General features: G+C 37.8%; 1 protein-coding gene across 1 annotated transcript in view; it reads left to right on the top strand.

Annotated features, from left to right (window-relative positions):
- Window positions 1–14,440, top strand: part of WDFY1 (WD repeat and FYVE domain containing 1) — a 58,534-nt gene that overhangs the window by 27,835 nt on the left and 16,259 nt on the right. Inside the window, exons 2-7 of the mRNA XM_069104533.1 lie at window positions 1,816–1,883; window positions 6,471–6,544; window positions 8,334–8,388; window positions 10,537–10,687; window positions 11,617–11,729; window positions 14,120–14,246. Coding sequence (XP_068960634.1) covers window positions 1,816–1,883; window positions 6,471–6,544; window positions 8,334–8,388; window positions 10,537–10,687; window positions 11,617–11,729; window positions 14,120–14,246 — 588 coding nt within the window. The remainder of the gene's footprint in view (window positions 1–1,815; window positions 1,884–6,470; window positions 6,545–8,333; window positions 8,389–10,536; window positions 10,688–11,616; window positions 11,730–14,119; window positions 14,247–14,440) is intronic.

Raw genomic sequence — 14,440 nt, 5'->3', positions numbered from 1 at the left:
TAATTAATTGAGAGTGCCAGTGAATGAAAAGGATTTACTGATTCTTTGAAGGATTTTGAAAGAGTGAGTATCACTTTGTGTGTGTGTGTGTGTGTGTGTGTGTGTGTGTGTGCGCGTGCGCACGCGCACAAGATTACTGATGTTGGTCAGTCTCACAGGGTATTCCTTACTAGTCGGTTATTTTACTCAGGAGACCAAATTAAAAATCAGTGTTTAATGACTATAGAGTTCTAACAAAGAAAGTTGGATATTCTTAAACTATATTTCCTTCAGTTTCTGGTATAGTGAATTTTCTTTGGCACTCTTAGAGTATTTGTGACTGAGTAGTCTATGCTGTCAGTGTCCCCTCTTATAGTCAGTAAACACCAACACCCACTCTTGGACTGGCTTTTTCTAGGCTCCAGACAGACACAACCCTTCTGTTAGGAAAACATTATTGTGGGCGTGTGACCATAAAGTGGAAGAAAAAAAGTGATAATCTATTCAGTCAGTGACATTCCATTCCAGTAATACTTTTTAGATATCTTGATTGAACTTTGAAAACTAATGTTCTTAATTTGTTATTTCTTAGCTTGTAGGGGATCCAAAAACCATATTTATAATTCAGATTGCTATTTCCTTAAGGGAGGTTAGAGAAAAGCTTATCTTTACTTATCTTTATATTACTTTATCTTACTTATCTCTTAGAATTACTTCTGTTATAATATATATGTGTTTATATAATACATATAGGTATAGTGAAATAAGTGAATAATAATGTACTCAATATAAATCCCAGTCAGGACACATTCCCCAGAATTCAAAAACCCAGATATGCCCTCTAAATTTGTGTCTGTTGTGTGTGTGTGTGTGTTACCTACATTGAGGTAGGCGGGACAGCAATGGATTCTTAGAGATGGATGTTAGGTGCCTGACCCACCTCTAGTAAATCATAAAGCCCTTAAAGAAGGGACTGTGTGTTGAATTTGGAATTCCTAGGGTTTTGATTTCATTGATATTATCTCATCATGTACACTTTTTTATATCTTATTTTATTCTCACAAAAGGTGGATGGGGCAGGTATACAGATACTAACATTGTACAGATGAGATCACAGACACAAAACATTTTAGGGGCTTGTCAGAGACACGTGCCAGAGCAGTCTCCCCTAATTGAATTGGCCCTGTAACTTACTTGTTGTCTGACCCTGGGCATTTACTTAACCTGAGTACAACCACACTTTCTCAAGTGTAAATTGTTGTTGTTGTAATCTCCCTTCCAGCTCTGTGATTATGTAGGTAACACAGATAATAAAATGATTAGAACTCAGGTTTCTGGATTTTCATTCTAGTATTTTCATTATACCCAGCTATTTCTGAGAGTAGGATTAAGTATATTCATGGTATTAATACAAGCTTGATCACCAGGTCCCAGAATATTAAAACTTGAAGAAAGTCATTCCTTATTTATATGCTGAAAGATGACCAAAAAAGAAGCATCACTATTAGATTTGGTACAAGAAGAAAATACAAATGTGTAGTCTGTTTTAGGAATATCCTTATCTTTTTGTATAACCATTCTCTAATACATTATAAGGGAAATGTGATGGTCGAGGTAACTAGTATTTCTTAAGCACCCATTATATGCCAGGCATCAAAATACTTTTAGAATAATGTCTTAGAGGTACTAAAAAAGATCAAGTTGTATAGTTTGGCATTACAAAACCTCCTGCCCCGCTTCATCCAACCCCCTCGTTGGGGTTTCTAGAGCAAATAGAGATGAGACTGTTCTGGACAATGTAAGTATAGACTCACCTTCCTTTCTTTGTCTCTACAGAACAATCCGTGTATGGCTAAAACGAGACAGTGGTCAGTATTGGCCCAGCATTTATCACACAATGGCGTGTAAGTAAACTTTGTTGTTTGGGATCTAACAGCCCTCGCTACACTTCTGGATTTGAGTGCTAGTGCCTCAAAGGCTAATTGAGAGCTTTAGCATTTGAAGTTTTCTGGTTGTTCATTTACCTCTTTATGTGCTTTTTAATTGATATCTATCAGACTTAACATGCTACTACCTATCGTTGGGCAACACAGTTGTCATAAAAATAGGGTCATTATGCTTTTGCATATTTCCCTTAGTATGTGATAGAATGTTAGAACTGGAAGGAACCATGTAGTCATGTAACTCCCTCCCCTTTTCTATAGATTGAGGGAACTCAGGCCCATTGAGGCTAAATCATTTAGTAAGGTTTTCAGAAATTTAAGAGGTTTACTTGCAAAGTAAAACTGGGGGAATATCTCATTAATCATAGCAGACCTAGAAGAGATGATTCCCTTACATATGCATGCTTTGATAGAAGAGTCCGTATTTCAGTGAGGCCCTAAGCACAGTAGAAAGTTGCTAGAGCATTAAATGCTAGTTCTAATAGCAATTGAATATAAGAAAATCTCCCAGTTTGACAGGGCCCTGATAACCTAGGTAGTTAGAGTCAGTATTGGAAATAGCCAGTCCATAGATGTCAAATGCTTTGTAGTTTTGTTTTTTAATTGAGGGCTATTTTTTTGTGTAACTTTTTGGGATTTGGGGGTGTTTTTATATTCAATAAATATAATAATGGCTAATATTTATATAGCTATGTGCCAGGTACTAAGCACTTTTCAGTTACCTCCTTTGATCCTTACAACAACTCTGGGAGTTAAGTGCTATTATTATCCTCATTATACAGTTGGGAAAACTGAGGCAGGTTTAAATGACTTGCCCAGAGTTGCACAAATATTAAGTATCTGAGGACAGATTTGAACTCAGGTCTTCCTGACTCTGGGCTTGCTGCTCTGTATACTCACCCAATGATTCACAGTATTTCCAAGAATGAGGAAGGCCTCCCATGTACGCACATGCATTTTTTATAAGGGTCACTTACCTGGTTTTATTTTTTATTTTTTTTTAAGCAATCAGGGTTAAGTAGCTTGCTCAAGGTTACACGGCCAGTTATTTCTGGGTGTGGTGCTGAGTATCTGAGCCCGGATTTGATCCCCAGGTCATCCCGACACTAGAGCCGGTGCTCTTACTTGCTGAGCCACCTGGCCGCCCCTAAGCAATTGGGGTTAAGTAACTTACTCAAGGTTACATGGCCAGGTGTTTCTGGGTGGGTGCTAAGTGTCTGAGCCTGGGATTTGATCTCCAGGTCATCCTCACACTGGAGCTGGTGCTCTTACTCACTGTGCTACTTGGCCGCCCCTACTTACCTGGTTTTAGATCTGGATGTTGATCTTGGTTGAACTGTATATGTGACTTTAGTTACTGAGTCTTTCTGGGACTCATCATCTGCAAAATTAAGAGGTTGAACTAGAAGGCTCAGAGGTCTTGCTCTAAGTTTTTATGATTCAGGTGAGTATTGAATGCATGAATATTGAGCTCTTGAGGAATTCCAGAAATTGTTAGAAAGACAAAGGAAAGAGGCCGCTGGCTAGGTGGTACTGTGAATAGAGCACAGGCCCTAGATTCAGGAGGACCTGAGTTCAAATTTGGCCTTAGACACTTAACACTTACTAGCCATGTTACCTTGGGCAAGTCACTTAACCCCAATTGCCCCTACCATAAAGCAAAAAAAAAAAAAAGGAAGACAAAGGAAAAATTTAAATAAATTTCAGCCTTTAGCCCTAGTCTCCCTTCCAAGCAAATACCTTCTTTTTCTTTTTTACCAGCTTCTTTTTACCTTACCTTTATTTTTCATGTGTATGGCGTGTGTATTAATCAGCCATGTAAGTTTTCACAGGGTCCTAGGGTTTAGAACTGAAAGGGACTTCAGAGGCCATCTACTTCAAACCAACACCCTCCTACCCCCATTTGAATGATGAGGAAGGGAGTCAGGGAGGCTGTGACTTGCCCAAGGTCACTTTGATTGTAATTAGCAGGGGTGAGATTTGGACTTGAATCCTCTGACATTACATTTATCACTTGTCTTCTGCACAGGGGAGAGGCTACTGAGGTTTTTTGTTTGTTTGTGGGAGTTTTTTTGGTTTGTTTTTGGAGAGGAGAAGACAAGGCAATTGGGGTTAAGTGACTTGCCCAAGGTCACACACCCAGTAAGTGTCAAGTGTCTGAAATCAGATTTGAACTCAGGCCCTCCTGACTCCAGGATTGGTGCTCTATTCACCGAGCCACTCAGCTGCCCCACTACTGAGGTTTTTGTTGGCAAGCTGATTGCCCATTTTGGTGAGCTGCCCTGCTTTTTATTTCTGCCATATGTTATATATTCAGTGAAACTAAACAGTTATTCTCGATAGATGAATTTCTGAAAACAATACAGAAATAGGGAAGCATATGAACAGCACTTCTAGAAAACAAAATTAAAGCTTGCTCTACAAAATAGAACTACCCCTCAGCTTGTCCTACAGCTACACACCTGGCTTCCTAGCTTCTCTGTTTTTATAGTGGTGGGACCCATATCCATAGTGTGAACCCTGCAGGTACCCTCTTTGTTGACAGTATAACCACAGACGCTTTCTTGGCTAGCTCTGAGAAGTTTGGGGGCACCAAAGTCTTCTGAGCTCAAGCTGTGCATTGAAAAAACTGTTCTTATAATAACTCATTCCTGTCCTGGTGGCAGAGGCCCAGGCTATCTGCTGCATCTGCTTTAGAAGGGGCTGGCTATGAGCAATTAGGAAGTGGTTATGAAAGTCTTGGGACACCTGCAACCTATATTTTTGCCTGTTTTGAGGAAGCTTCCTGTCATTCTGACTGAGTGAGCTCTTATTTCCATTTCTCATCTCTTTGTGTGAAGTAGATGTCTCCTTCTCCCCTCATAAAATGTCTTCTGCCCGCCAAGGAATGATGCTTCCCTCTGCATCATCATGATTACTGCTAGAAACTCAGACTCAGGAATCTGAGGAAGTGGGATCTCTGCCCTGGCTGCTGTACATGCAGCTTTTCTGGAAAGCTTTGTTAATACTGCTGGTTTGTTGGCTTTTTCCCCTTTACAGGAATCTTAGCCTAATTTCTTTTAGGCCTTAAAGTTGCAATCCCCATGCTCATTAAAATGACTTAATCTATTTACACTTCAGGATCATACACTTAGGACTGGAAGCAGTCACAGAAATGAGCCCCTGCATTTCACAGGCAGGTACGGACGGGTGCAGTGGATAGAGCAATGGCCCTGGAGTCAAGAGGTCTTAAGTCTAAACCTATTGTAGACACCTACTAGCTGTGTGATCCAGGTCAAGTCACTTAACCTCTGTCAGATTAATCTTCCTCATCTTTAAAATGAGGAAAATAACAATTGTTTCTAACTTTTTGAGGAGCAAATGTGGTTAACATATGTAAAGTATTTTGCAAATCTTAAAGTGCTCTCTATAATGCTAGTTGTTATTGTTATTATGATTATTGCAGATCATGAAAATCAAATGGCAAAACAGATCCAAACACAGGTCCTCTGACTCTAAATCCATTACTCCCCATTCATTTTTTGCTTGTTTGATAATGCCATCACCTTCTGTCAAGGACAGCTTTGGAATTAGGCCTGACCTAGGTCACTCAGGGCACAGAACTAGACAGGTCTTCTTGAACCAGCTCTCCTGGTAGATTGCTTTGGCTTCCTACTGTAAAAAGATTGACTTTCTTCCTGCTTTCCTCCCAGCTGAACAGTAATTATTGTAATAACTAACTTTTATATATAGAATTAAGTTCTGCAAAGCGTTTTATATGCCTTATTCCATTCAACCCTCACAACAACTTTGGAAATGTTATTATTATCCCCTTTGTACCAATGGGGAAGGAAGCTTAGTCTCACAGAGGTTAAGTGATTTGCCCAGGGTCACAGTTAGGAAGTATTTAAGCAGGATTTGAACACAGGTCTCTCCTGACTACTAATTCAGCACTCTTTCCATTCTACCACTACCTACGTACATACCTGTAGTATAGTAGTTCCTCGCTTGGGATAGAGAGAATAGTCATATTAAAATTATTATAAAATAATAATGGGTAATAGTATTATATATGAATAACAATGAGTCAGGTTGATCTTCCTAGAAGCAAATCTGATCATTTCATTCTCCCTGTTCAGATAAATCCTAGTGACTCCTTATCATCTCCAGGATCAAATATAAAAGCTTTTCTTTGGTACTTAAAACCTTTCCTACTCTGGCTTCCTCCATAAAACTATTTGAATGGGCCAACTTTTTCATGGATGTTTTAGGACTCTGAGTAGGCTTTTTCTTAGTGATGTATTAAAAAATAAATCTTGAAGAAAAGTATTTTTTTCTGTTTGTATCACACAATTGCGTGCCTTCTTTAAAAAGTAGTAAGACAATCTTAGTTTTCTGAAGCATCTCCACCACACGTCAGTGGAGGAAAACGAGTTTATTACTATTTGAAGTTATTTAATCTTAAGTATTTTCTCTTTTGCCTTTAGTTTAGCTGTTTGGGACATATCATATGAGAAAAGACTTAAAAACTTAGCTCTGTTATTAATGTGGCCTTGGGTTTTTTGGCAGCTCCTTGCTCAACAATGGCATACCATCATGACAGCAGAAGGATATTTGTGGGCCAGGATAATGGAGCCATAATGGTAGGTAGCTTTGGGAATTTGAAATATTAAATGCATATAAACCACTTGAATCTTGTCTATATCACAGTTTCTCTGTATTCTGACCTCTAAGCATTTGTTAGTTTTAGACATTGTAAATGCAAAGTTATCATTGTCTAATAGATAATTCTGACTCCGTCAAAATCATTCTCAATTCATTACAGAATTATCCCCATTTATGAATGGGTGTGTTCCAAAAGTTTCTCTGTAGGAACTTAGAACACATTTCTCTGTAAAAACAATTATAATTTGTAGTTTCCTTGACCAGCCCACAAATGTATTTTGCCCTTAATATATCTGGCACTAGATTAATAGTAGTTCTAAGTCTTGAGCCTGAAAGAGATTGCCTGGGAGCAGAGGAATGGTTGTGGCCCCAGGGATAAGAAAGGTGGGGACTCTGTAGGCAAGAGATGAGTTACATGTGAAAGACTCAGCAGACGGAAGCAGGGAGAACTGTGATACTAAGGGATAGCTGTTATATTTACAAATTATCTATATACGCATATATACATGTATCTATATTCAAAGGTATCTTTAAGCTGGAACCAGAAATCCTTCAGGATTAGAAGTCAAAGCCCTTATTTCTTTATTCTCCAAAGTGAGGATGATACCTATCTCTGTTTATTAAAGAGGCCAGCTCGTGTACTGGCTTTCCTAGACAGTCACTGAGCAACAAAAAAGGAGGAGGATCATGTGTTTGGCTTTGCCAGGAGCAGGAATGAATTTTTACTTTCCCTTAAAACTCACCCTCAGGAGCTATGAAATAGCACTTGTGAAACTCTTGACAAAAAAAGATGCATTTAAGTCAAATTTACAAATTATCGTTTGCCTTTATTATGGCACTGTCTTCTACTGAATGATGTAATCCATATGATGAGGATCCTTCCCCCATTTTACGAAAAGCAGTTACTTTCCCAAGTTTAATATAATCTTATCAATGACAGGGTGTAGGTTGTTAAAGTATTTGCACTTCCTTTGGATTAAAAATGATTCTCCTTTGTTGTTTTTCCTTAATTTGGTCCATCAGCAAGCAGTTCATACCAGCTGTGCCCTCCAGGTTGTGGAGAATGCAAAGATCAAGCTCATCTAACCAATTTGAAAGTTGCCTCCCTTCTCATACTCCTTTGTTGCATTTCCCCAATTTTTGTATGAAGTATTTACCTTACTTTATTGATTTATCTTTTAGGGGTGGGGGTAGGTAAAGTACTTTGTCAGAAACAACTCTCATCAGTGTGGTTTGCTTAATTCGTCTCGAGCCATTATAGTCGGACAAATAAACGGCACCTTTTGGGTGTATAGAAAAGGTAGAAGGAAACACTCCGAGAAGACCGTCCAACTTTCTACCTTCAAATACAATAAACATTAATATTGTAGATGCTTAGTTTTGCCCAGTAGACCTGGGATTCTTACCTTTTTTGGTGTTTTGAATAGCTTTGGCCGTGTGGGAAGCCGATGGGCCCCTGCTCAGAATAATTTATTTAAATGCATAAAATAAAATATATGGGTTATAAAGAAAAACAAGTTATATTGATGTCATTATCAAGATATTAAAAATTTATGAAATCTAGGTTTGAACATTTTGCTCTAAAGTGTTAAATGTTAGAAATAATAGTCTGAGGCCTCTTTGCTGAAATAGCTTAATTCATAGAACTGATCCTGAAAATCCTCCATCTTTTCATAGGCTATACTGGCATTTTATTTTTTTCTGACATTTATCATTACCACACATGTTTAAAAATATAATTTGTTTATTTGCTATGTTCAATTATAGGAATTTCATGTCTCTGAAGATTTTAATAAGATGAACTTTGTTAAGACCTACCCAGGTAATACCATATGCACAATTATTTGCTTTATTCTTTAAAGCATTTTTAAAAATTTGTAGTACCACTCACATTATCTGAATGAAGTTTTCACATTGCATAGCTTAGTTATCAGAAGTACTGAGGAGGCTATCAGTTCTCAGAAAAGGTATCTCAACCTCCCCCCCCCCCCCCCCCCGCCCCCCTACCGACACCTAGGCTATATGCCAGGTACAATGTATTTATTTTTTATAAGCCTTTAACTTTATAGTCATCCATTGGCAGCGGTCCCATTATCAGGTTAAAAACAGTTCTTGTACTCCTCAGATATCTTTAGGCCTAGGAATTCTAGGCCCATGATAATTTGCATGATGTAATATTATGTAAAGGTTTCAGGTATTTCTTAAAAGTAAAATTGTTTATTTGAGACAGAAGTTTGGGAAAATATGAACCCATATAGTTCTTTGTAGGGCCCAGGAGATCAAGTACATAATTAATTTTAGGCCATTGTTGCAAAGTGACACCAGATTTAACCATATGCAGATTGCCCATTCTGAGAGAACATAGTATTGGGTCATTCAATCCATAATCCTCATGAATTTTTCAAAGTTCATGCTTATGGTTAATGGATTTAGAGTTTAAACTTTTACTTTGGCTACAAATTTACTTTCCTATATGAATCGACATAGTTGTTAACTCTGGAAAGATTTCTATAAATAAGGCCAAATTGCCTTTCCCAAGGCAGTTGGGAATTTGGGCTATGTTTAAGACAGGAGGATGATGTAACAGTGTGGAGTAATGTCAGTTTGGAGGATGTCAGTGGTACAGGCTGGGTTTTCATTGCACCAAAGGGATGGAATACTTTTTCACTCTTGGGTAAATGGACAAGTTTATAACCAGCTTGTTAGCTGTCTTTGGAAAGCTTATTTATCTCAGTTACCACTTGTACAAATTATCTTTTGAAAGTATCTAGAAGAATGCTTCCTGCTTTATTCTAACATTTGTCTTTTAGAAATGTGTCTCATGATAAGAAGATGGCTTTACTTTGATCATTACATTTCTAACATCTATTTGATCATTACACTTTGCCTCCTCAGTATCTGAGATGTGGCCTTGTTTATAAAATAAATAACAGTATTGCCTTTTATATTTTTCAGAATATTTCATTCACATCTTAGAAGTTGATATAATTTTTTTTGAGGGGGGAAGGCAAGGTAATTAGGGTTAAATGACTTGCCCCAGATCACACAGCTAGTTAAGTGTGAAGTGTCAAGTGTCTGAGGCCAGATTTGAACCCTGGTCCTCCTGACTTCAGGGCCTGTGCTCTATCCATTGAGCCACCTAGCTGCCCATAATATAATTTTTTTAAAGCTAGATATGACATCATCTAAGTTCTAGAAAGATACTTAAGTTAATAAATTAACCCAGGATCATCCTGTGTGGCCTATACATTTTAAAATAATGTTACAAGTTTTTTCTGCCTATCATTTGCTATCATTATTAGCTATATTTCTGAGTTAAGCATCTAAGTTATCAGGTACTTACTTATACACATACCACTGCAACAAGTTCTATAGGAAGAGTACTTGTAGATCTAAGGGTGCCTGGGTTCACTGTGATAAACGTTAGAAACCATTTTAAGAGTATACAGGCTACCCTTCACATTTTGAGGCATTAACTATTGCGCTATACAAATAGCATGTGCAGGGGGATTGTTTTTGCCCTATAGTATTTCAACTCTCCTTTTTCACTGCTCTATTAATTCAAATTATAGAAAAGGTGCTAATCTTGCTTTGATATTTTATAGATTCTGATTGTCTTTGATCAAGGAGGGCTGCTTAAGTAACCCTTTTTAGGAAAAGAATGTGGATGAGACTGCTTCTTAGATCAAAGGGCAGTTGAACCCGTGATGTATTGGCAAACCTTGAAATATTTGAAACCTACTAATATTCAGAAACAGGAATGTAGAGGTTGGAGGCAATGATCAGTAAAGGCTAAGGTTATTTGCTGTCCCCATGAACCTTTGCACCTTAAGTCCATTTGGGCAGAATGTCAATTTAATGTTGAGGTTGAGAAGCTAAGCCTCCTTTTCTAATAGTAAACAGTGGGTTATTTCCAGTGATAGTATTTCTAACCAAGATAAGCACTTTTTTTCCCCTTCTAATTCAATAGCTCATCAGAACCGGGTGTCTGCAGTTATCTTCTGCTTGGGAGCAGAGTGGGTTATCAGCACAGGACATGATAAGTGTGTCAGCTGGATGTGTACTAGGAGTGGAAATATGCTTGGGAGACACTACTTCACTTCTTGGGCTTCATGCTTACAGTATCCTTTAAAAAGTATTCTAATTCCCTTATTGAAAGGTAATCTTTCCAATAAATCATATTTATAATTCTGAGTTTTAGTTTTGAATTTTGGCCACTAAATGTTGAATAAATTTTTAAGTTATTGAATAATTCTTAGACATTTTCTGTTTGCTTTTGCAACTTTATAATTTTTTTTCTTCACTATAAATCAGTTGAACCTTGCCTTTTCTTGTAACAGTGTCAAATCACAGCCTTTCTTGATCTCTCTTAATCCCAGTGCCTTACTTCTATTGATTTATCTCCAATTTATCCTGTATAGGTCTTGTTTGTATATAGTGGTTTGTGTATTTTTTTCCTTCACTAGAGTTCCTTGAGAACAGGGACTGCCTTTTTCCTTTCTTTGTATCCCCAGTGTTTAACACAGCAGCTAGAACATAATGGGCATTATTAGTCACTTAATAAATGCTTATTGATCTACTGAACAGGGGCTGAAGTACATAACTATGATGGTATGAAGAGTGAGAGATGAGAAAAGTATAGACAAAGAGCTATGAGAAATTTGATAAAGAATCTTTTGTCCTGGGGTGGGTTGTGGGAATGGGTCAAGAAAGTTTTCATATAGACTGTGCTCTTGAATTGGGCCTTGAACAGAGGGAGGGGTTTTAACAGATAAGGACCCTGGGAAAGAGCTAATTCCCATCCATGGGTAACTTTGCAAGCTGAGATGCACACACCGAGGAAAGAGCTGCAGGAGACTTAGACTCAGAAACTTGAATTTTACAGATGTGTTTATTTGTCTCATTACTCTCTATCATTTTAATCTTGTACATATCTACTATTCATATGTTCTTCTGCATAGCTTTGAGACAAAAGTTGATAGTGGTTTGTTTTTAAAGAAGTAATTTGAGAATAGTAATTCATTACTTATCCTTGACTAATTCTATTCAGATATGATTCTGATACTCAACATGCCTTTGTTGGAGACTATTCTGGGCAGATCACACTGCTAAAGCTTGAACAGAACACCTCTTCAATTATTACAACCCTTAAAGGGCATGAAGGTAAATTGTTTTCACACAGACTTTTCCACTTTGTTTTAGAACCCAGATTCTGAGCATTCTATCTGCATAATTAGTTCCTGTTGAGTATTTGTAAGTTTGAATTTTGGCTGTACCAGCATGGGGCTTCTTAACCTGGGGTCTATGAACTTCTTTAAAAAAAAAAACAACAAACTTTGATGGCTGTATTTCAACATAATTGATTTCCTTTGTAATCTAATGTATTTTGTTGTATGCACTGAAAAACATGATTCTGAGAAGGGCTTCATGTGTTTCTTCAGACTGTCCAAGGGGACCTTGGTACAAAAAAATGTCAAGAACCATTGAGCTACAGGGTATAGATCCCAAAGGATGAATTGAGATTGAATGAGGGTGAAGAGGAAACTTTGCCTCCTTAAATATATTTTTTATTATACTTTTTTTTAATCAAAAAATTTTTTTTTCAAAAACATGTAAAATTCATGCAGAGGAAGGTAAAACTTTTGGAGGAATTGGTTTTCATTTGTTTTTCAGGATTCAAGCCAGTGAGGAAGATTGGGCTGTGTATTGTACTGTTGGAGACAGTGCACATTAATCAAAGCTCAAGGACTAGAGCTAAATAGTGGGTGTAGAATCTACACAGATGTGATATTGGAAGATTTCTTTAGTGTGGTATGAGCTTTCTGCATTATGGTAGGCCTTTGTGGCAGGGCTCCGAATCTCTTTGGTTGGATTTGTGATTGCTTGATGCAGAAATCCATAGTAAAAAGTTCCCTTCAATGGCAAACTATCCCTTCGTGCAGTTAAAAAAAACCAGCAAGCCACAAAATAGAATTTTCATAGGGACTCTAAATGAGAAGTTTTGTAGCCGTGTTTGAATTGGAGGAAATCTCGGGTTTGTGGGGAAAGAATCAGCAATTTTTAATAAGATGAATATTGTTCTTGGGCACTCTGTTTTTACCTCCCTTTGTATCCTCACTGTTTAGCGTAGTCCTTGCAATACCGAGTGCTTAAAAGATGCTTGTTGACTAACTGCATCCTTCCTGACTCGTCTGTTCCCAGGAGAGATTGGAAACATTTATCCAAAAGAAAGAGGGAAAGAAGGACTGATGGACATTCATACCATTATTAGCATGGGGTGTGGGATTTGGCAAAACCAGGTTGTTGTCTCTGTTGGTTGTGACTGGTTCCTTCCTGATCCCTCTTTTCCCTTTTTGGGCCATTTAGGGCAAGGTGAGTTCCATTATTGTTTCATGGTGTCTGTAATGAGAAACTCAGGGGTCACAACTGCTAACGCTCTCTGTCAAAAGGGCAGGACAGTGACTGAAGTTGGCCCGAAGCTAATATGAAATAAACCACTGTAGCTAGGTTTGTAGATTTATTCCTTTCCTTCTTTCATTGGGTTGAGTAGAAGAAAATTAATGTAGAAGACTCCTTTTGCTGTTTACCTTCTCACTATGGCTGCTCCAGTCATTGAGTATATTCAGAATTTTAAAGGTTGGTCTTTATCAGCTTTCTGGACTTGTTCTAGTTTTTCAGATCTAATGAAGGACTTTACACCTCTGGATATTTCTTTTCTTTTTTTTTCTTTAGGCAAGCAGCAATAAATATTAATAATGAGAAGGTTCAGGAAATTTTACAAAAAGAATGTTTTTTAAAGGACAAGACAATATTGCTTCAAAACAAGAATGCACTGTCAAAATAGATAAGTTAGTCAATACCAAGTGGAATTAGGTCTAAGAGTTTAGACCTTGCAGCTGAACTTTTGGGACAGTTTTCAGTAGTCTGGCACGTTGGATTAGCACAATCTAGCCAGCTGGATAGCTGCAGAGAGCACTGGACTGAGTGCTATGTGCTAATTTGGGCAAACCTACATAGGCCTCGGTTTCCTTTTTTTCCTAAAGTGATGATTCTATGATTTGTTTAACACTAAGGGTCTTTGCAAACCTAAGAGTAGGTTATTTCTATGAAACACCTAGTTAGAAATGAAATTAAACATGTCAACTTTCAAGAAAAACTCTTCTTAAGGACTTGGAGAAATTTAATAACTTAGGCTTATAGCTATTCTATGAAAAAAAAAAAGAAAACTTTCCTGATTTATTAAATGCTAGGATCCTTTTGTTTTCTGAAGCAAACAGGTTCGTTAACTTCCAAGCCATTCTCTAGTGTTTGATTTTTGCTGTCTTATATTTTTTTGGTTAACTACAGAGGAAAATGTTTTTAAATATTCATATTGTGTTCACAGAATTCAGTAGGCAGCTGACACAGCTGCTGTTCATTCCATTTATTGTGGGCCTCCATCTCCTGTCTGTAACTCCCGTCCAGTAACCCCTCACCCAGTTGTGTGTTTTGTTGTTGTTTGGCCTACCTGTCTTTGTAAGACTGAATGTAAATGTTTATCTTTATACCCTCAGGCAGTGTGGCTTCACTGTGGTGGGATCCTATTCAGCGGTTACTCTTCTCTGGAGCTTCTGACAACAGCATTATCATGTGGGACATTGGGGGAAGAAAAGGCCGGATGCTGTTGCTTCAGGGCCATCAGTAGGTGACCTGTTTGTTTTCATCTCTGAAAGAAAGTTTGGGGCTCCTTGTGCTTTTCCAAGAAACATGTACTAATGGAATGACTCAGTGGAGTGACCATCCAACTGCATGCCCTATTCCGGTCATGTGACAGGCATTTATTAAGTATCTGTTATGTACTGAGTGCCATTTTTGGTTCTGGGAAAGATACAGTT

This window comes from Petaurus breviceps, unplaced genomic scaffold (assembly GCF_028583685.1).
Source record: "Petaurus breviceps papuanus isolate PSGF00001 unplaced genomic scaffold, PetGlider_PUasm1.0 688, whole genome shotgun sequence".
In the NCBI taxonomy this organism is placed as follows: Eukaryota; Metazoa; Chordata; class Mammalia; order Diprotodontia; family Petauridae; genus Petaurus; species Petaurus breviceps.
This window is presented reverse-complemented; position numbering and strand designations above follow the sequence as displayed.